This window comes from Alligator sinensis, unplaced genomic scaffold (genome assembly GCF_000455745.1).
Source record: "Alligator sinensis unplaced genomic scaffold, ASM45574v1 scaffold172_1, whole genome shotgun sequence".
Taxonomy (NCBI): domain Eukaryota; kingdom Metazoa; phylum Chordata; order Crocodylia; family Alligatoridae; genus Alligator; species Alligator sinensis.
The window spans coordinates 361,505-383,386 of NW_005842168.1; the positions used below are offsets into that span (position 1 = coordinate 361,505).

Below are 21,882 nucleotides of genomic sequence, written 5' to 3' on the forward strand. Positions count from 1 at the left end.
TCCTGCTGTTTAAGGTACAGTATACAAAGCCATGTAAATAACCAGGATTTTTACTTCTTTTAGAAATATATAGACCTTCAGCCTTTCTAATCATCATTTAGAAACAAGAAAAGGATACAAGTCCAACTTTTGTATAGTAATTTTAGAGTACACTGAGTGATTTGAGGCTGGATATAAAACAGTACATTGTAATGCAATACAACTTGGCTGTGTTAAAAGACTAATGAAGAAATTGGAGGACTCGCTTAGAATAAGACATATGAACTTGTCTATGTGTACACTACTGCTGCCTCCTAGGTATAAGCCAATCTGCTCGAGTATGGCCTTGCCTCAGGGAATTATAAAATGTTGCCATGTCTGAACACAAATAGGAACAGCCATAGTTTACAAAATGCCAAGCCACTGACAACATGCTGAACCTGGCTTGGCTGGTCTGTGCAGCTTCTGAGTCGGGCAAAGGGACCTCTCATTACCTAGGGGCCCCAAATTTGCAATTTGCATTGCTGATTTTTCAAAACTGCTTATGGCCAAAGTGAATGGATTTTGTGAATTAATTCGCCAGCTCTGCATGTATAGATGACTGGTAATGGAGAACCCCCTTTAGTCTGAGTGCTGTTGTTGTGCAGTTCCCAGTGCCAACAGTGAGAGAGCCTGAGGTGTCAATGGATTGATAAACAGCTGATACGTAGGTAAAATCACAGAAAGGCAGGGTTGGAAAGCATTTCAAGAGATCGTTTTGTCCATCCTTCCGCTCTGAGGCAGAATCAGTGTACCTAGAAAATCCTGCCAAATGTTAGTACCTAACTCGTTCCTAATAATCTCTCCTGCCTCCCTCTCTTACCTGTCACAATGCTCAACTAGTCTTATAATTGTTAGATATTTAGAGTGTTTCCCCTAACTTATTACTGCTAAAAAATAAGTTGATTTCTTCTTGTCCTTTCCCTTCGTGATCACTGTCCTCTTGAAAACAGTCCTGTGTATATTGGAAGACTTATCATAACCCACCTCAGCTTCCATTTTCTACAACAAAGCCAATTCCTTTAAGATTTTCATTTCTATTTCCTCTTATTCCTCTTGCTCTCTCCAGGACTTTTTCCAACTTTCTTAAGGTCTGCTGCCCTAAACTGGATATGGGACCCCAGCTAAGGTCTCATCTGTGCTGGATAGAGTAAAATAATAATTTCTCACGTCTAACATGCGACATTCCTGTAAATACCTTCCAGAATGAGATTTGCCTTTTTTGCACCATCACTGCATTTGAAGGCTCAAGACCTTTGTATTACTTACAGTGCCCAGTCAACTGCAATAATTAGGGTGATGTCATCTGTAGGCAGCCCAACTGATGTCAGAACAATGACCATGGTCACGAGGCCAGCTTGTGGGATCCCTGCAGCACCTATACTGGCAGCTGTTGCTGTGATACTTCAGCAAACAAGGAAAGGAACAATAAGATTTAACAGCACTGGATCTTGACCAGAAATAACACACAGTAACAATGCATTTCTGTATAACTTCATGATTGACATTACTTAAGAAATTACTTAACTGAAGTCTTTGCAATAAGAATCTTAGAGGACTGTGATTAGAAAACAGGACAATATTTGCTCGGGGCTATATTTTCATCTGTATTTCTGCAGCCAGGTGTGGGAGTTCAAGGAATGAAATTCTGCCCTGTGCTTCTCAGAGAGCAGCATAGACTTTACAGCACAAAGGGAGGATGTAGCTGTGGTGGTTATGGCCAGCTTGTGCCCTCCAAATGCTAAGCTGCTTTGTAGCCCCAACTATAACTATTTGAACAACCTAAGGCCCTGTTAAGATAATACCCAGCAAGGAGGTTCTTCAAAGGTACTTTATATTGGCATTAGCAGTTCGTGTGCCACATGCATCTTTCTTGACTGCCTTTGTGGCTTTTAGATCCCTCTTTGTCACTCCAGGCCTTCTAGCTGGCAGAAACAACTGGAAAAGGAGGGAGGAGAAACCCTGCGTTTCACATATTTGGGTCAAACTATGAGCAAGCATGACCGCGACTCCATCCTTCTAAGCTTCCAGGAATAGGAAATCAGGACTAGCACTGCTCTTGGAAACGGCCAACTCTCGGGAAAGATGTTAGATCGCCCAGTTAAAAGGCAAAATGTAAGCATATTAAGACATAAAGTGGGTGACTTACTAAAGGAATAATAGTGACCTTCATTTGCATTTATGCACTATCTGGACAAGACCCTCTAGCCAGGAACCTCTGGCTTTGCATCTAGCAGGAGAATTGGCAATCGTCAGCCTTAGCTGTAGCCAACACAAATGCCTCTGGGGAGGCTTAATAACACCCTGAAACATATAGCAGAAAAAAATGGGGGGTGGGAGGTGGGGAGCAGGGGGCGGGAGCAACCAACAAATGGTTTCATACCCATGGTAGAAAATAGGCATAGCTATGCCTACATCATCCCCGGCCAGTGACTGTCCAACCTCTTCTTGAACACCTCCAACGATGGAGAGTCCACAACTTCCCTAGGCGTCTCTTCCACTGCCTCACTATACTCACAGTGAAGACATTTTTCCTGATATCCAATCTAAATTTACTTTGCTACAACTTCAGGTCATTGGTCCGTGTCCTCCTCTTTGTGGCAAGAGAGAAAAGGTGCTTTCCCTCTTCTTTATAGATCGTTAATAAATCTGTTGAATGGTTGGGTGGCATTATCTCCTTTTTCCAATTAAGTATCTTTCTCATAGCTCATAGCTCTGCACAAAATCCATGGTTCTTAGCTTTCACACAATAAATATATTAATTGCTTATGAGAGAAAAAATTAATATTAATCAGTTTTTATGAAAAACCCAAAGCTTTTGTGGCATTTGGATAGCATAGTGCCAGCACAGCCTCGATAGAAAGGAGTGTTATTTTGATGTGTGAAAGAGAAATTTATTTCGACAATAATTATATGTTAGTTACTGCGCTCTGTCCTTTCTGTCCTCCAGGATTACTGCTGCTTCCTTTAAGTCAATGGAAAATCACTCCTAATGACTTAATTGGGACCAGGTAGCCTCTTAATGAATTAGTGAGGTAAGGGAAAACTGCTGCTGCTCATATGTTGTTTCAGACCAACTTCATAAATTCAGCCACTCAGAAATGGCCTTAATGTGGATCTTTGCTGTTGATATAATTATATTTTCAATGGAAACTGCCAAGAAAAGGAGAAGGTCTCTGGCTCACCATCCTGCTGTTGTCAGGGTCTTGGCACCAGATCTGGAGCCAGGTTTGCAGTTCAACTCTATTTTCATAACAGGGAGTCAAATTTAAAAAATAAAATAAAAAATAAAGCATCCAGAACTTGGAAACATTTGTTTTTGGATCCAGATTTTAAATCTTCAAGTACAGAAATAGCTAGATCTGGGGTGGGTTGCTATATACAGGTGATGTTTGGATTCAGAGATGGAATTTGAGCCTAGGTTTGGTGTGGAGCTCAACCCTACTAACTATCCATTTCTCCCTATCTTGCCTTTTATTGCGAGCCATTCTACCCTTCGCTCCCTCTTCCTTCCTGCAGTTATTTTAATTTGCCTATGTCTCCTGCTCTATTTTTACGCATAATTCCTTCTTAGTATGAGCATTATGAATAGCACTCTACAAGGCGCAGAGGAAAACCTAATTCTCCTCGGAGGAGTTTACAAAACTACATTCTTTCCAACTCTCAGCATGCTTCTTGCCCTCTGCTTTTTCAAATCACCCTTTTCACCTCCCTTCCCCACCTGGATGACTTTTGTAACGTGCCACACGCATTGGCCCTTGTTCTGGTCCAGCTTCTCAAATGGCACCTGTGAAATTGCAAAGCCTGCTCTTTCACGTGGTGGTTTGAACGCAAACTAAAGAGGTGAGAACACGAGAAACCAAATGGTGTGGGTAAGATTGATTTCCTCCACCCCATATCATTTTTTTAGTTTGACCAAACTGCCATATACTCGCAAGCACACCTCAGCCATGGTGTGCAATTATTTTCAGTACGCTGCTCTTGCCATTAAGGCCTTGACTGTGCCACGCTCCCGTGGTGGTGCTCCCAGGCTTCCTATGGAGGCAGATTAGATCTGCCCAAAGAGGCTCCTCTCAGCTAGGTAACCCTAGGGCCTCTCCATGACCAGGGTGGCCTACAGCCCCAGCTCCTAGGCTAAGTTCTGGTCCAAGTCTCAGAGATGCAGTGCACAGTCTCAGCGAGCGCATGCGACCATCGGGCCTTTTTTCTTGGGTTGACAACGAGCAGATTACAAAAGTGCAGATAGGAGAGTGGTGAGGTCAGCGGGATGTGGGTAAGCAGATCTCTGTTGTGGTCAGAGCCTTATGCACTACAGGAATGTTTTTCTAATCATTTGTTCCTGGCTTGAAAGCTGCAGGTTGATCTCCCCGAGGCAGTCCTTGGCAGACGGTGAAAATATCTTGGCAATAATTCCTCTCTCTTTTGGGCAGTTACAGGATTTTCAAGGAGAAAATATTAAAATATATATATATTATCTATAGTTCCTATATAGTTGGTCCTCTCTTGACCAGCAGAAGATTGAAACTTAATTGTACAATCAGCAGCATGGGAGTCATCTTTAAAACTGGGTTACATAATGGTTGTACATAACGCTTGCACCTCGGAGGCTTAGCAGGGGTCCTGGCTTTGTGCCCTTCAGATCTTGGACCACTGTGGAGGGTGAGAGAGGCCTGATAGCAGCCTCCTTGGGCAGATCTACACTGTCTCATGGAAAGCCTGGGAACACAGCAGAGAAGCAGTTCCTTTTTACTTGTTTGTGCCAAAGCCTAGAAAGTAGGGAGTTTAGCATGACCCTTATTACACACTGAGTAGCACACCAGAGAGAAGGCATGAGAACAGCTTTGTGCACTTGCTCTGGCCCATGCTAAACTGGCTGCACTGCCTGATCATTAGGCTTTGCTGCATGCTGAATGGGAGCAAGTGGGCAACTCAGCAGTGCTCATAGGCTCAAAGGGCAGCACTGCACTTGACTGCTGAGGCTGCCTCATGGACCAGGCAGACCAGAATCTCCACCCTGCCTGGTTGGACAGGTCCTTCCAGCATGTATTTCAGGGCTTTTTTTTTTTTTACAGGTAGTTGTTTTTCAGTTTTAATGCAGGGCAAATCCTCCCCTTGTCTGATACAGAACTTCATGGCTCTCTTATGTCTCTCTGGCTCTTTTAAATGGCATGGAAAGCAGGACAGAGATTGAGGCTCTCACCCCTGGAGGAAGGTGGTTCTTGGGTGCTTCCCCTACCCTGTGCACTGGAAGCTCAGCCCTCACAGCATAAAGCTTGGGAGGGCTTCCCTTTTGATAGGATTCAGGGACAATTGTACCTACACACTGATAGAAACCAAGTTCTAATCCTATTTAAATGAGCGATGAGGGGACTACAAGTAAGCAATGAAAAAGCCACCCTCGTGCACTGAAACACATGGCCTTATTGGAATTGTGCCTCTTAGGCTAGGCTCCGATCTTTGTGTTCCCCACCTGTGATGAGGACGAATGGGTCCTTTATTTTGCCCTATGTGATCACAGTTTGAAGGAGTTCGGGCCTGAACGCTGCAGATGCTGCAGTGTGGTTAGCACATGAGTTACGAGAGAGCATTACACACTTAGTGAGTCCAACAAACTGAAAGGCAGGGAGATTTTAGTTTGATACCTTATAGTAATAATCTGTCCAAAGTCTAGCTCATAGTTGTTTACTTGAGCAATAAAGATGGCTGCCACCGCTTCGTACAGCGCGGTCCCATCCATGTTGATCGTGGCCCCCACAGGCAGCACGAATCTGGCAATCCTCCTGTCCACATGGTTATTCTCCAGCAAGCACTTGAAAGTTATAGGCAATGTGGCTGAGCTGCAAAATATCACAGAGAAGCACATTTGTTTTACCCATGGGGAATAAAATTATAAGCATTAAACGCATGGTTTTTTTCCTGTGCAGGTCATATTTAACACTGTTTAAGCACTAGTTCTGCTTTTACTTCTGTGCCTGTTGCAATCCCAAGTGGGCCTCTGGTTGAAGTTCATGGCAGATGTCTCACTGGCTTCACTGTGAAGGGGGATGAGGCCAGTTATTTTTAACAAGCAAAAGAAACTTGAGAGAGTGGACACGCAGATTCTGCGTTACGGCATCATGAAAGTCTTGAATTCAATTTCTCTTCTACAAGATGGAAGGTAAGGCTTGGAGATGCTGCAATGTGTGCTCAGCTGCTAGCGGGTTGGGGCAGGACAATGTCTCTTGCAAGCACTGGTGGTACCAAATGAGACTGCATCCAGCCTCTGCGGGCAGAAAGCCGACCCTGACAAAGAGTTTCAAAGCAGGGAGGATGTAAAGGAAGGAAAGGTGAGATACTGTCATCAGGGCTCCAGCAGGGGCATAAAGGAAACACCCCACACACATCCGATTTCCTTCCTAGGAGAAATCGTGCTGAAGAGGCCAGTGTTCTTCAAATGCAAGAACCTCATCTTGGGCATGTACAGGTTTTTTCTCGCGTATCCAAGTGAAGGGCTCTTGCTCCCTCTAGCACCCCTAGGAGTTCTGACCACAAACTGAGGGTGGGCCAACACATGCTGATTATTCATCCTGAACCCAAATGCAATGCCAGCTTAGGTAACAGGCCATCACACTTAAACAAAAAGTCTTGTTTGCTGTTGTAAGGACAGGATGCTCCTTGAACTGAGCACTCTGAAATAATCTTCCCCCTCCATCTGCAGTAGGCAAGTTGTGGCTCCTGGGCCCGACTGGCCAAGAATTGCCCACATTCTCCGGCTGTTGTTAACACTCTACAAAGCATTAACCCACTATGTTTATATTACACAGTGTTGTTAAAAGGTTGCCAGAAGAAAAGTGGCCCATGCAATACGAATATGGCACTTCTACATACTTGCATTATGATTCAGCCTTCCCTTACCCCATGCAGATGTGCTTACACGTGAGAAGTTTGGTGCGACTTGCCCAGAATCACATAGGAACTCGAACCAAATCCAAACCTACAGGATAGCACTGAAGTGCTCTAACCATGGAAATTTCTAATTCACAGTCTATATTATTTGAGGTCAGTTTTTACCTGGTTTTGTGCCAACATTATCCTTTAGCTTGTCTTTCTCCCTCCCTGGTTTTTAATCTCTCAGATGTGACTATGAAGAGAGATTTTTCTCTTCCCTAGGTCTTCGCTTTTCTAGATTAATCCAGCCAGGCTCTTTGAATCTCCTCTTGTATGACATGCTCCTCACATTAAAACCTGACACATGTATCCTACAAATCAAACGTTATTCTTAAATTGCTTAACATGCTTCAGATGGACCTTCCTGAATTCCTTGGTAAAAAGACGAGGCCCTTTCTCCACTCAGGACTGACTTACTGACAAGCAATCACAACACATTCAAATACTGATTATCTAACTTTATCCCCTCTTTTTTGGGAGCTATACAGCTGCAGGAGTTTAATGCAAGCAAGAATTTCAGTCTTGCCAAGCTCTAAATAGTGTGGACCACAAAGAAACAGAGCAGGGAGTATAAAAATCTCCTTCCTACAGCTGTTCAGCCTCGCCTGTTTATCTTGTTGTTCAAGTCTATCTCTAGTATTGCTCACTCCAAAAAGTCAACAAACTGATCCCATCTCTCTTTAGTTAAATCTGCCTTTAATTTATACTGCACAATAGCCACGGTCCCAAGGTTTTATAAGCAGCAAAAGCCCTTGGAAATGCTTAGTTTTTATTTACAAACAGTGTCAGGGAAAATGAAAGCTCTTCTGCTGGTGGGCTGTACCACTAAGAAGATGTTGTCTTTGATCCACTGAGGTTGTAGAAAGATGATCAAAAAAATCCACCCCCCATGAACCCTAGGAAAAGCATAATCAAAGCCAAAGGGCTTTCAGGGTTGCCAAATGCCCATGAATTTATGGGCTATCTATAAAAAAAACAGGCTAAAAACACCTGTCTGTAAATTCCGCAAAATAAAATGCAATGAAAAAGACCCCCTCCAGCCCTAAAAATTAAGCAACTAGGAGCTGACTGAAGCTCCCTCTTGGAAAGAAACTTGTAAGCAAGCTTGGACATGAGGAGAGAGTGGGGCTGGCGGGGTAATGCTGGGGGTGGGCTAAGAGGCAGTAGCATAATTAGGGCGGGGTGAAGGAGACACCAGCTCCGGGCACCAACTTAGAGGGGTCCCTTCCCCCTCTCAGAGTCTTTTTCAGCCAAGCTCATGAAGCTCCAGCAGTAGCTATAACAGCTTCCGCCTGAGCGCAGATGGTAGGGGCAGGTAAGATGCTGCTTCCCGTTTCCCTGTCCCTCCTCCTGCTCTCCACTGGTCAGTATAATCCCCCCTGCCCAACTCTGCCTTGGGTGCTGAAATATCTTGCAATACCTCTGGGGCAAATAGGGGATAGCATGGTATAAAATCATTACTGCAAGTCAACTAGAGCTGCTAACTCAAGACATTTTCTTTTATTGATATTCTGCAAACTTTTTCCCTATGATTTAGGGGTTTAAACCCCTAAATCTGGATCTGATATCTTTTATTAGACCAACGCAGATAGTTGGAAAAATTTTTCTTAGAAAGCTTTTGGGCACAAACACCCTTCGTCAGGCTATGGAAGCATTTGCAGATGGTCTGTGCTCTTCCTGGATGGAGCGGTAAAGCAGCCAGAGGCCAGTACCTATACAAGAAAGCCACCCACGACTACAACCTGCATCCCTAAATTTGGACCCAGCGCTTGTCTAGGGCCTCACAGAAGAGTTACATTTACATTATGTCAGACATGTGTCAGTAAAAACATATATCAGTAAATACATTTGGTTGTCAGTAAAAAGTGAGCAGATTGTCCATAATATCTTTTTCTTGGGTTGGCAACCCTGTCAGCTTCCAAATTATACAACAAATTGTAGCTCTAATCCTGTGAAAGATGTTGTGAAGTGGGTGGGATTAATAATAGCAGCAAAACAGATGTTCCTTGAGCAAAGCTGTCTACATGAGATAAGATGGATCAGGACAGGGTAGGCAGAAGAGGGGACAAGCCACAAGCTTAGGCACACTTCAGACTATATTATTGCTGTTCTGAAATGGATCAGCCTATACCTCCTCTAATGCCTGGTGCCAAAACCAGACCCAGCCTTGGACTTAAGAGCCTGGCCTCACCAGGCACATAGTCTTAGATGTGTAGGATGCCACTAGGAGTGTCAGTGGGTCAGCCTACCAACCGTGCTGGAGAACAAGTGCCTATTCAGTGACAGTCCTGTATGGATGCACAATGGGACCGCATCCCTGCAAGTGGGAACGTGTGTTTTGCAGCACCTCAAAGGCTTTTGAAGTGCCACAAAATGTACACGGCACACATGAATTAGTTCACCACACTTCATGCAGCAGGGTGGCAAAAGTAGATACCAGGAACTTCCAGCATCTAACAAAAACGGGCGCGGGGGGGGGCGGGGAGTGGTGCAGCGCACATAGCAGCAGTGTGTGCTGCTCAAAACCAGAGCCTGGCCAGCCAAATCCACAGTCTGGCTGCTGGCCAGGCTCCATGCACCCAGATCGCCATTGCTGCAGCCCCCAGGTCCCAGGTAAGGCTGCTGGAGCCTCCATCCTCCCCTTCCCCACCTGGGAAAATTTGTTGCATGCCAGAGTGCATGTGCAGAGACGTTCCTTGGGGACAACTAGCAGTGGCACAAATATGTGCCACTCCTAGTTGTCCCCACAGAAACGCATGTTCCTGCTCATGGGGATGCTCCCTGGGAGTATAAAAGAAACTTCTCTTGAGCTTTTCTACTCACCAATATATCTGTGCAAACAGGGCAGGATTTTGTTGTGTACATGCTGCTTTTCAGTACAAATGTGCAAGGTGGCATTAGCATGTGAAGTAATGAGACTAGACTAGAGGGGAACTGAGAATACAGCCACTTTTTCACTTACAGGTTATTACTTAAAAGTTTGCCTAGTTCAATAAACTCAGTGCCATCAACTGCCTGTTCAGTGGCTTGCAGTTCCTACAATACATGGTCTCTTGTTTCTTCTTGCTACTTTGCCCTTTAGCTAAAGGATTGTTTCCACAGATGGTGGTTAGCTGGTATTAATACAGGACCACAAATTTCCAGCGGTCATTAGATGTAGGCGTGAGCTGACACAGAAACATCTGCAAGGACAAATCAGTGTGCCTAAATCGGGCTTCTTTTCTCCTCTTAAGAGCTAAAAATCCAATGCCCATGTTGTTACTGTTACGTAATGCTCTTGTGACAAGTATTACTTAACTAGCTACAGATGTGGTGGCTGTCAGAAGAAGTAGGTCTACTGTCCAACACCAATCATTCGTGCATGTTCTTTTGGCAACCACACAGTTATGCGCAGTATCCATTCTTCTTGAGAAAGCCAAGGTGAAAAGTTCAGCTATCCCAAAACAAGATACCACCAGTCAAAAAGAAAAATATTAACAGCCATATCGTTCTTTTTAAAAAAGGTGTATATCGCACTTGCAAAGTCTACATCTACTAGTGCTAGTGCAAGGGGGCAATGCACACAGGGTAGAGCCACAAGAGAAGTTTGGTACCTACTTGTTGTGTCGGGCTTCTTGGTCCAAAATTTAGATACTCAAATCCCCCACTCAGCTGTTGACTAAGCCTGGAAGTGTCTAAAAGCTTCTAACTTTTAGGTGCAGCTTACATACAGAACTGTCTATGTCTGACAGTGCTTAGCAGGAGTGTGGCTTGCTCACGTCCAAGCCCCAAACATGGGAAATACTATGGAGGATCTGGACTTTGGCTCTGTAGTCTGGCTACTACAAATCAGGCCTGATTTTTGCCACATGACTTATGAGAGTAGAATCACAACTCACCTACTTCTAAAAAGTAGCAAGAGCAGCCTAAAGCCTTTGATTGTAAACTACAGGGAAGGTACCTCTTAAGTGAAGAATAACTCAATAATATTATAGATATAGGAAGATGGAAAAAAAGGATGAGAGTCCATATAAATAAATGAAACCTAATATACGTCGAAGACATAGTGACTTGCTTTGATTTAAAAAACCACCACACCTGTTAAGAAAGCAGTAATGCAGAATGAAGTGCTGTTGCAAAACAAGCATGTGATGAAAGGAAACCAGTAGTATAAAAAAGGAGGAAAGTGATTTTTTTATAAGTGCACACTTGGCTAATAGGGGACCTACCCAGGTACAAACCATGATTTCCTTTGTAGAGTGTTAATTAAAAATAAAAGAATGTACAGCTTTCTACAGATGGGAAAGGTAAAATGATGTGGAGTAAAAGGTCCTGAAGAAGGAAAAGTTCAGGTTAAACATTTAAGCAAATATCTGAAGAATAAGGAGAATTATGTAATGGAACAAGAGTCTAGTGAGGATGTTGAGTCACCAGCAATAGAGGTGCTCAGAAACAGGGCTGAAGACATATTAGTTGGATAAGGGCAAGGAGCTGGGTGAGAACTGGAAAGGTCTTCCCTGGCACTAACATCTATGGGTACAAGGTCAACATCAGGTTTGACTATGGTAAACATACCTCAATCTCCAAAGGTAAGTATGTTTTTTGTATTTGAAAAAACAGCCATAATTACTGGAACCTTATTTGAATGTAAAGACACCCAGTACGTAGTTGCTCCTGAGCTTGTATTATACTATATTTCAGTTTGGGGCAAATTATTAAATGTCGTTGACTCTCTATGAGCGGAATACATTCCTGTTGCCATTATTGCTCTCCATTTTAGTAACAATTCTTTCTGCTCTGACTGCTGCCCTCCATTCTCCAAATATATTCAAGTTACAGAGTTGGTTTAACTTGTTATTTCCTCCACAAAGCTTCTTATGGTCTTAGCTGAAATTACTTTGAAATTGTCTGATGAACACTATACACAGTGTGGTTTAGTTAGGCCAAGAGATGGACAATCAAAAGGTTGAGGTTCTATTCCCAGCTCTATAGATTTTTCCAGGGGACCCTGACAAGTCACTTAATATCCTCATGCCTTTATTTATCCATCAATAAAATGGAGAATAGGATGCTTGACAGTAATTATCATACTGGAAGAGCTAATTTAGTAAAACATATATACGCCTAAAGTGTATTATAGTGAAAGGGAATGGCCTTAGTTAATCATGGTTCAGGGATCTTGTACAATTACTTACCTATATATGAACTAATTTTCCAACTGGACATTTCCCTGAACTCTAATTAGTAGAAAAGGGCCTAGCTTACACAAAACTGTATAGTTATCTGACACTGTCTGGTAGTCTGGCTAATGGCCATTATTAATTACAGTGGGAGTATTTAAATCTATACTTTGTTCAGTGTTGCCCTCATATTTTATATGCTTATAACTGCCTGTTTAAGATACTAACCTCCTGCCACCCTCCTGACCACCTACCACCTTACCAAATATGAGCATATATTCATTTTAAAGGGGTCACTTGTTAATGGGATATAAGACTCTGAGCCCTCTTTAAAGGGCAGGGTGGAATAGCTATTGAAATGACCAAGATCACATATGCAAGGGGTCAAAAGTTGAGCAAACTTTTTCTCATGTATGTATGTGGAGTGATGAGGGCAGCAGCTCATCAGAGAAGAAGAAATTAGAGAAATTATAAGATCAAAGAGAATGGAATGAACTTTCAATATTACAGTAATAACTGGAAAGTATTCCTTGTTCAGAAATAATCGTATCCTGGGCTAGTAAACTCCCATCCATTATATTATTAAATATATTATGTGTATATTTGTATAATATATATATTATAGATTATTTATATATAATATATATATCTATATTATAGATAGATTTATATTAGCAAAAGGGCATCAAAAGGTCATAATTTCAAAAAACCTGGCAAAGAATTCAGAGATTTCCAGATCAGTCCCCTTGCCCAATTAAAATTATTTCCAAAAGCAAAAATGTGCAATCAAAAGGATAGAAAGGAAAGAATTCTTCCTTCTCTTGCCCTTTTCCTATACCCAAACTGACGGTAGGACTAAAAAATGCAAGACTAGACAAAGAAATCCATTTTCCTGGCATTTCTCATGTCTGTGGTTCAATCAGTGGACATAAGGGTTTTCAGTTATTCTGGAGCTGAGTATTCACCATATTTTAATGTAATTAAAAATAAGAGGCATAAAGCCTTCCATTCACACAGAGTGGGCTCTGTGCAGCTGAGAGCAGCAAAGGGGGCACTGGCCATGTACCAAACACAAATTAGAGCAGCCCTCAGGTTGTTTTAACGTGTGCCAGCCTCCAATGGCCTGTTTTGCCAGTCTAGTCTACGATCAACAGAATTCAGTACGCTCTGACTATGCTTCTGGCTCACCACAAAACCCTCGCTGTGTGCACGGGGAGGGGGGAAAGGCCCAGAAGGATCCTCAGGGGCTTGATTTAATTTTTCAGAACGATTCACTGCTGTAGCTGTCCTCCTTGTCTCCTCTCCCTATATGACAGGCTCAGTCTTTTCACCCTCCCCTCAAACAGAAATGTCTCTGTGTCTACAGTCACCATGTAGAAGTCCTTTCTTATTTCTGCTGCACTTATTTATGTTCAGCTAGAGTTACCAGTCCTGAATGCGGTGTACAAACCCCCTAAAGGGGGAGAGATGGAGCAAGAAAAGCCAGGGTTTGAGAGGCCCCTCTCCCTCCATTCCAGTCTGTGGTGCACCATCTCCCACGGGCAATACACCTGCACGCTTCCTCCGAGGATTGGTGTAGCAGGTAAGGCAGAGTGGCAAGTCCTCGTACCCTGTCAGGCCCTACCAGCAGTGCCAGAAAGAAAATAAGAACAAATTTTGTAGCCTTCATAAATACAGGCAACCCCCGCTTAGTGCTCTTAATTGGTTCCTGAAAAAAATGAGTGTTAAGCAAAACGAGCGTTAAGCAAAACCAAAAGTATTTGTCAACCCAAGATGGTGACTACAAGTGTTTTTAACAATCCAAGATGGTGACCGCGAGCATTATAACAAAACTCACTGAGCACTAAGTGGGATCAGGTATCAATTTAAAATGAGCGTTATAGCAAAATAGTGCTAAGCAAAACAGCATTAAGCCGGGGGTTGCCTGTACCAGTGTTTGGGAAGTGCAGTGCCTATTTTTAAAAGCAAAAATCCTTGATATTTCTCTGCCAATCCTCTAAGAAGCCCTCTCACTGTCCACTATTTTAAAACTTACTGTGTGTGTCTTATTATTTCCAAATGGCTTCTTTTCATATCTTTAAATGTTGTGGGCATGATCTTCTTCATTTAAAAATGCTCCTGTCAACTTGTCATAAGGCCAGTGTTCAAAAATAAATACAATGCCAGTTCTTCTAGTTAAGCTTGATCTCACCGTTCTGAAAGCAAAACTTGGTGGGATTAAGGCCCGAGAGATATTTGTACCATCTATCCATATACCTGGATGATGTGGCCAGGGCAATGAGCAAGGCTTGAAGAATCCCTCTGATGAAGACAATCGGATTCTTCTTGGTGATAAAGAAGTACATCATTGGCAGAATGAACAGTCCATGCACCACCAGACCGCAAACCACTGTAATGGCATAAAAGCCTAGCTTCTTCCCAATGGCTGTGGGATCATCCATTTCTAAGATCTTGCCAGCAATTAGAAATACTATTCCAAATGGAAAATACCTGAATAAAAAAGAGAGATTGATTATTATTTGAGAGATCACTTCCACCAAATACTGGGGACTAACAACTTCCTGCACTTTCATTCCACTCCAGGCACAGGGCTAGATCTCCCAAGGATTAACGAGCCTGAGGGTTTCAGCATTGCACCCTTGAGGTTTAGCTCTGCATTCCTTTTCCCTTCAACATTTCTAGACAAAAGCTTTTATATCAGATTACAAGTAGGGGTAATGCTTTCTCTGACTGGCACTAAGAGACTTAAATGCAGTTCACTCAGTAGAAAAGTGCATATCTACTCTCTGCCTCACTATGTGCATTGTTAAGAGTCCATCACCACAATATTGAAGGGCTAGATGCAGAAAAGGACTTGGGGACTTCACCACAGTGTGTTAAAATGCCTGATGTATAGTACTTGCGAGTCCCCTGTGGTTCAGTGGTACCACACAGGAGACCTGGGTTCGATTCCCAGACACTTATACAACTACAGCTGTGGAGGCACCAAACATCTGGGCCCAGTCTGGTCTTTGGATTCTGTCTCAGTGGCCTAAAGGGATGATGGATGGTCTTGGCAGCCTCCACCCCTCCAAATAAAAATCCTGCCCTGGCATATGCATTGAAGGTCTTGGTGGCCCTCATGCATACACCATGATCCAGGAGGATCAATGGTTGCCACCATATAGTACTTGGCCCTGTGTGAGGTATCCCATTCAGAGTGGCCTGCAGAGCAGGGAGCACCTAGAGCTTATCACTGAGGACAGGGCTGGGCCATACATCTTGCTCCTATCTGGGGCACAGGTGCCTTAATGCCACACTCAGGATCCATGGCCCAGAACACTCCTCTGAAGGAAAGGGTCTGTACCTTCGCTTTCAGAAAGGGAGCAGGGGCCATGCTTTTAAGGTATGGCAGGAGATGTTGGGGACATTGGGACAATGCCCCATTTTACACATCAGCCCTAGTGGTTAGACCACTTACCTTCCCAGCTTGAGGAGAGTGCCGTAATTACCAGGCTACCTGCTGTCCTAGGGAAGGAACAGCCTCCAGGCTTCAAGAGTCATTGGTTCGTATGGAGAGCAAGGGGGAGAATGGGCACTGCCCTGGGGGGGTAGGATCTGGGCAGCACTCTGGGCCCTGCTCTGAGGACAGCTCATGTGATTTGTACTGAACAGTCCTTGGAGCAAGGACTGGAATCCAGGACTCTCCCCTCCATCTTCTACAAGAAGGCAGTGACTGCCTGCCACTACATCTGCGCAGAGCCCTGTCCTGCAGGTGTGCTTTAGGCCAGCTTTAAGGATGCCTACCACATTGATGGTGAAAGGATGCCTGGATCTCAGATGAACATGTGTGAGCTAGGTACCAAGCTGCTCAGCTCGGTCAGTGGTGCTGCAGTTTTGTGAAGCTGTGGGTCCTGGAGAACATTAAGGTCAAAAACAGATGTACCTATAGATTTTACGCACCTGCAGGGTCAGGAAGCAGCTGGATTTTTAGGATTGCAATTTTGGATTCATGTTTCTAAATGTTGCCTACATCCTTCGGGGATCTGGTCCTAAATGCTCACATCCTATCTAGGCTGACCGATCTTTTAAGGAATGAGCCATTTATTCTGAAAGCAATATTAGCATAGTGGGCCTGATGTTCAGCTGGTATCAGTGGAAGGGGTGATTACACCAGCTGATGATCAGCCCTGATTCAAATCAGGATATTGTTACATGCATCTGCTGCTGCCCAAACCCAAAGGGGACGAAGGGCCATTTTGCGACAGAAGATAGGTGGTCATATCCCAGCCATGCCACAGACAACCTGTGCGAGTTTAAGTAAGCCTCTTAACATCTCTATTCTACAGATGAGGGAAACTGAAGTCTGGAGACAATGACACTCTCCCACTTCACTGGAGTATTGCGAAGCTTAATTAATTAATGTGTGTAAAGTACTTTGAGAGTCTCAGATGGCAGTTGTTATAAACCAGAAGCACACTCATTACTTAGTAGCAATATTTAATTATTCATTATTAAGATGTTTGCTTATATAAGCACTGCTGAGCCATTCTCCAGTATCTGTGTGGATGTAAAGGAAGAATGGCAACTATGTCTTAAAAGGAATTTTTCCTCATTAAATTTTAAAAGCTTCCCAGAAACTGAGCAGCATTTTGGAGGGATGTAGCCAAGAGAGACCCAGGAGCCAAGTTGAGAGGCTAAGATTGATTTTATCATGCCAAAAAGCTGCTATCAGACAGAGGACTTGTTGCTGATTCCTGAGGTTTTGCAGCTGGGGGGAAGGTGCTTTCCTGATGCTCCTGGTTTAGAATTTAAATGGAAGGGTTGGGAAACTCGAGGGCTCCTGGACTTTCTCTGGTTTTGTTGACTTTTCAGTCTCTTCCAAACAATGGGCATTTTTAGTAACGTAATTTCTCAACTCTGCACCTTTGCTAACAGCTAGATATTTAGTGTAATCTGCAGAAAACAGAGGGCCATATTCCTAGGGTTGTCTGAGCTGTGCTTAGCACTGAACAAGGGATTGGGAAGCGCACAATAAAATCCACGTGTTTTCCTGTGGAGGAGTGAAGTTCTTTTGCATGTTTGGTAGCTGGTAACCCCACAGTTGTGGCTGTAAAGCACGGTCAAATCATTTAAAAGCCTGGGGACCTTCTAGTTGCCCTGGGCAGAAAAGTTACCAGACTGCTCACTGGTGCAGAGAGGGATGGGGGACTTAATATCAGTAAAGCTATCTTGTCAAACGTACGCCCACAGTCTCAGTGCACTGATATAACAATGCTGGTAGGAGACTTGCACTGTTTTGGAGAGGGGAAGAGCTACTTTGCAATAATGGAGGGTTTCTTTAAATAGGAAGCAAACATGACGTTGCACACATGACTCGCTCTGCTGAGATGACAAGCATCCTATCGAGCTAATGTTTTATTTGACCTATGTCATCTTTAGCCAAGTTCAGGTCAAATCCCCCCCATGCAACTTAGGGCTGCTCTGAAGGTTGTTCTAAGATATGTGGGCTGAAGTGTTCATACAGGGACTATGCTGCTAGTTGGGAATATCCAGAAAGCCATGTACTTTGACTTCTGTCCCCGCCTCGCCCTGCCCACACACCCTGATCCTTTTTCTGGATCGCTCAGCGATAGTGCTTGATGCCTCTCATTCCTTCCACTATGTTAAAGGAACCTATGGTTTCCTACTGAGGCATCTCTCTGTCCCCTTGCGTCCCTCAAGCAGTACGCGGGTGACAGAGCCAGGGGCCGGTATCTGACCTACAGCATTTGTATAACTTCAGGTGCCAATGTCACACATAGTGAAAAGTTGTTGTTGCTCTTTAGTTTTCTTGAAAACAAGATTACATCATCTCAAGGCATCTTTTCTGTTGAACTATGCTTCCATTTTTTTTAAAGTGATTTCTTTCTTGACGCAGGAGTTACTTACCAAACAGCAACTGCCACTATCTTCATGACAGATTCATTTAAACACTGACAAAAACTGACCAAGGGAATGCCACTGTTACCCATTCTGCCCAACATTATACCTGCAAACAAACATATCAGGGTTTTAATTTTCACTTGCCTTCTTGCAAATCCCCAAGTGCTCCCTCCCTGCTATAATTCAAGGTGAATGGAGTGTGGGGTGACTAGATAGACTGGATGATTGGTAGAGGGGATCATGTAATAAACCTATGCATTGTAGAAACAGACACAGATCTATACACATCACACAAATTACCCCCTTGTTCTTTCGCTCCATCAACATAGATCTCTATCACCGGAGCTAAAGGAGAGCTCTTTGAGTTCCTCCTTGTTAGTTGCTTAACTTCTGTTTACCAGCAAGGACGGGCATCACCACCAACTCATTCATACACAAAGCCAGTATTTTAGGGTATGGGATCAAAGGGATGGCAGGGACTTCATGGGCTTTCTAACTGAACCCCCTGCACAAATGCAGGCTGAGTAGTAGGAATCTTTCTCCTTCTTCTTTCCAGTTCAAATCTAGGTACGTTGGCAATGATCAAACGCCATTATGTGACAGCAGTGAAATTAATGTAGTGTTTGCAGTTCAATTTTTAGTGCATAAGTCTCTTCACGATTTAAATCCCTCTGAATTGTTCCTGCCTAGCGACCTCAGCAAAGATTAAACAATGCACAGGCCTGAAATGGGAAGCCAATTTGCTGTACGAGAGTAATCAGCAGAGGGACGAATGCAAACATAGTCACGTGGCACCAGCCAGCAAAAAGGAAGGTGATATAGTTCAGAAAATAATAATATAACTCTGTATTTTCCATACAATATTAGGTTTTTTAATAACTTATATATAAACATATGCATCATGTTCCTGTTTCAGTAATTCGGTGCAGCCAGCCCCTGTGGGAATTGTAGCTGATTAACTTAAATTGCTCAAGGAAGAATGTTGAAAACAAACCGCTTCAAATAAATGTGCCCTTGAAGATACTCTGAGTGGGGTGCGTGCTGACACTTATTCTAGATATACAGTGTGTTTCATTTGACGAGGAGCCCAGGCTTTGTCTTTTGTAGCTCACATCTGCAGTTGCAAGCCAGGTCCCAGATCATAACTGTTCCAAGGCATTCTCCCACCCTCCTGATGCAGGGAGTGAGCCAGTAATCCAACAATTTCACAATAGTAATGCATGCAACTGGAGGGATTATGTGCCTGTTAATATTCAGCTAGCTGTAACTTTCAGGTCAGAAAACCACATTATATTTTATTAGCTATGTTGCTCATTTATGCTAACATAACATTAAATACAGTGCAGCTTTTGAAGGCAGACTGGCTTTATTAAGCCGTGGCAGGTTTCCCAGAGTCTAATATTGTAGAATGCTGAAAAGGAGAAATTGCTCCCCTGCTACTTTACAGGAATAATTGTGGTTTGCTCTGTACGAGACTTTCTCAACTGATTATACGGCAAGGCCTGGGGACAAGAGAGGGAGCAGACCCTGTTGAATGAAGAGCATGTGGCTCACTGTCTCCCACTGGACCCGGTGCTTGAACCAAATACACCAAAGGTGATCTAAGAAATATTTGTGGACATAAAAATCCTATCACCTTACTGTGCCCTTGCTGGCAGATGCAGGCATCTGCTGTGTGCTTCCCCTGGGGTAAAAGTTAGAAGCTATTCCTGGGCAAAGCTTTTCCTTTGAATTATGAAATGATTTGGACTTCTCCAGAGAAAGTCGGATAAACTCTCATCCCTTGTCCATGTCTTACATGCTGTCAGAGACAGCAGCTCCATGGGGGGGATTTTCCCCAGGGAAGGGCTGACTCTAATTGCCAGCCAAATGTCATAGGAGACTTCTCTGATTCAGTGCATTTTTAGTGTCCTGGCTATGCCTGCTCTCTGTCTATGACAGCACATTTTGCAGCACAGCAAACCCAGAAACACAGGACAATCCTGCGTGGGGTCTTTCTTCTGACCTAAGCCACTCAGGTTTCTGTTACTGGGGCCAACAGGCCTGAGCCTCAGCTATTATAAAGCTCCTTTACACAATTCTGGACCTACAGAGTACCTTAAAGTGGGTGTAGCTATAATGTACACACGTTTATCATTAGAGTGGTGTGATGAGGCATTAGTACTAATTAAAATCAGTCCCAATGACTGAGCAGACTGGCTCTGAAGCACCCATTGCCAGATATGTAGAATGGTGCTTTTCTTCCAGATAGACCCTCCCCAGGCCTTCCATTTGATCAGTACCACAGTGCTTTTCCATGGCATGAAAGGAAGGCACTTTTGAGCTTCTTCCAAAGGTCAGGAATTATCCTCTTCCATGAACCATCTCTTAGTAGGCTGCTGCATGAGAAATGTGTCTGCTGTATCCTAGAAGCTGATCTCAAGCCCCAAGCTTGCTGTTGAGTCCTGGCACTCTCCATGTTTGCACAGTCACCTGGCTGACAACGCATTCTAAAAAAGAGCTTTAATGGGTGTACACAATCACAGCCATGAAATAAATGGGTGGACAGCTGAGTTTCTTCTGATTCTTTAAGCCATCTGTGACAGACTGATGTAGCCAAAAACATCCTTTGCCCTGGTATAGCTGGGCTGTGGCCAAATGTGAGGTACAGTACATTTCCTTGAGATAATTTACAGTTAACACAGTCCCAGGTAAGCCTATGGTTGTGCTCTGCACTGCTGCTCGCACACTGGAGCTTGGCGCCTGATCTCTTAATCCCTGAATCAGCGGGTGGCGGAAGAACCGCTGAGGTAGCAAGCTCAGTTGTGGGGAGTAGGGCAATGATTTGCATGGACATGCGTAACCCCTTTAACTTAATACACACCAATACCAAAGGGCTTCTTGTTCATCATGCCTTTGTTAGAAGGCTGGTCACTACGACATGGTGCTGTGAGGGTTAGTTAAAGCAGAACTGTACAACTGGCAGCCTGTGGATTGCATGTGGTCCACAAGAGGTTCAGTTGAAGCCCTCATCTCCTGCCACTGCTCCCCCATTGCTCTGTCTGCAGCAGAAGTCAGAGTTTCTGGGTTCCCCCATGCCCCCTGACTTTTGCCAGACAGAGCACTGCAGAGTGGCATGGTCCAAAGTGAGGATGAGCATGGGGCTGTGCACATGGTATGGCAGGGGGCTAGGGGTGGAGCGGGAGGGCCTGTGAGGGTGCATAGTGCCATAGGGATGGTATGGGTACACAGTGTAACGGGCAGGGGAGGCTCCCATGCAATGCAGTGTGGGGAGGGCTTGCCCTGGTGTGACCCATGGGCATACCACCTCTGCTGGTGCAGCCCGTGGGGCATTTGGCTCCCAGCTACTTAGAAGCTGGACAGCTCTGGACTAAAACATTACACAGGGGATCTCAGGTTTCCAGCAAGGATGCAGATAGAAATACACACCTTGTGAAAACATGGGGGAGAGAAATATTTGCTGCTGGCAGACTGGGATGTTGAATCCTTTTGGTAGTGCAAACCAGATAAGAATGCCTGTGAAATCCATTATAATGAGCCTACTAGACAGGACAAACAGTATGGGCTGTTTATAACAACCTCCTGCTTCCAACAGTCCCAACAGCAGGTGCCAATTTTTTCATGTTTGTTATGTTGCAGCAAATTGACTAACCTTATTTATAGTGAACATCCTCTTTTAATGAACTTTTCTCTCAGTCCCATTGGGTTCATTACAACAAGGTTGTATTACAGCTAATAACGCTGAAGTATGGTAAAAATAAAACCAGGAGACTGCAAACTCAAAACTGATCTATGAAAATACTTTTTACATAGTGCATAATTAAATTGGTATGCCACATTGGTCCAAGATATAGTTGAGGCCAAGAATTCAGCA

The 21,882-nt window shown here is 43.8% G+C and overlaps 1 protein-coding gene across 3 annotated transcripts in view; it reads right to left on the reverse strand.

The window, feature by feature from the left end:
• The window catches only part of SLC1A7 (solute carrier family 1 member 7), a 94,746-nt gene that overhangs the window by 10,238 nt on the left and 62,626 nt on the right, over positions 1–21,882 (reverse strand). For all 3 annotated transcript variants that reach the window (XM_025206659.1, XM_014520906.2, XM_006025794.2), the window contains 4 exons: positions 18,015–18,114; positions 14,361–14,594; positions 5,661–5,855; positions 1,288–1,422 (listed from right to left, as the gene is read on the reverse strand). In XM_025206659.1, the coding sequence (XP_025062444.1) occupies positions 1,288–1,422; positions 5,661–5,855; positions 14,361–14,594; positions 18,015–18,114 (664 nt within the window). The remainder of the gene's footprint in view (positions 1–1,287; positions 1,423–5,660; positions 5,856–14,360; positions 14,595–18,014; positions 18,115–21,882) is intronic.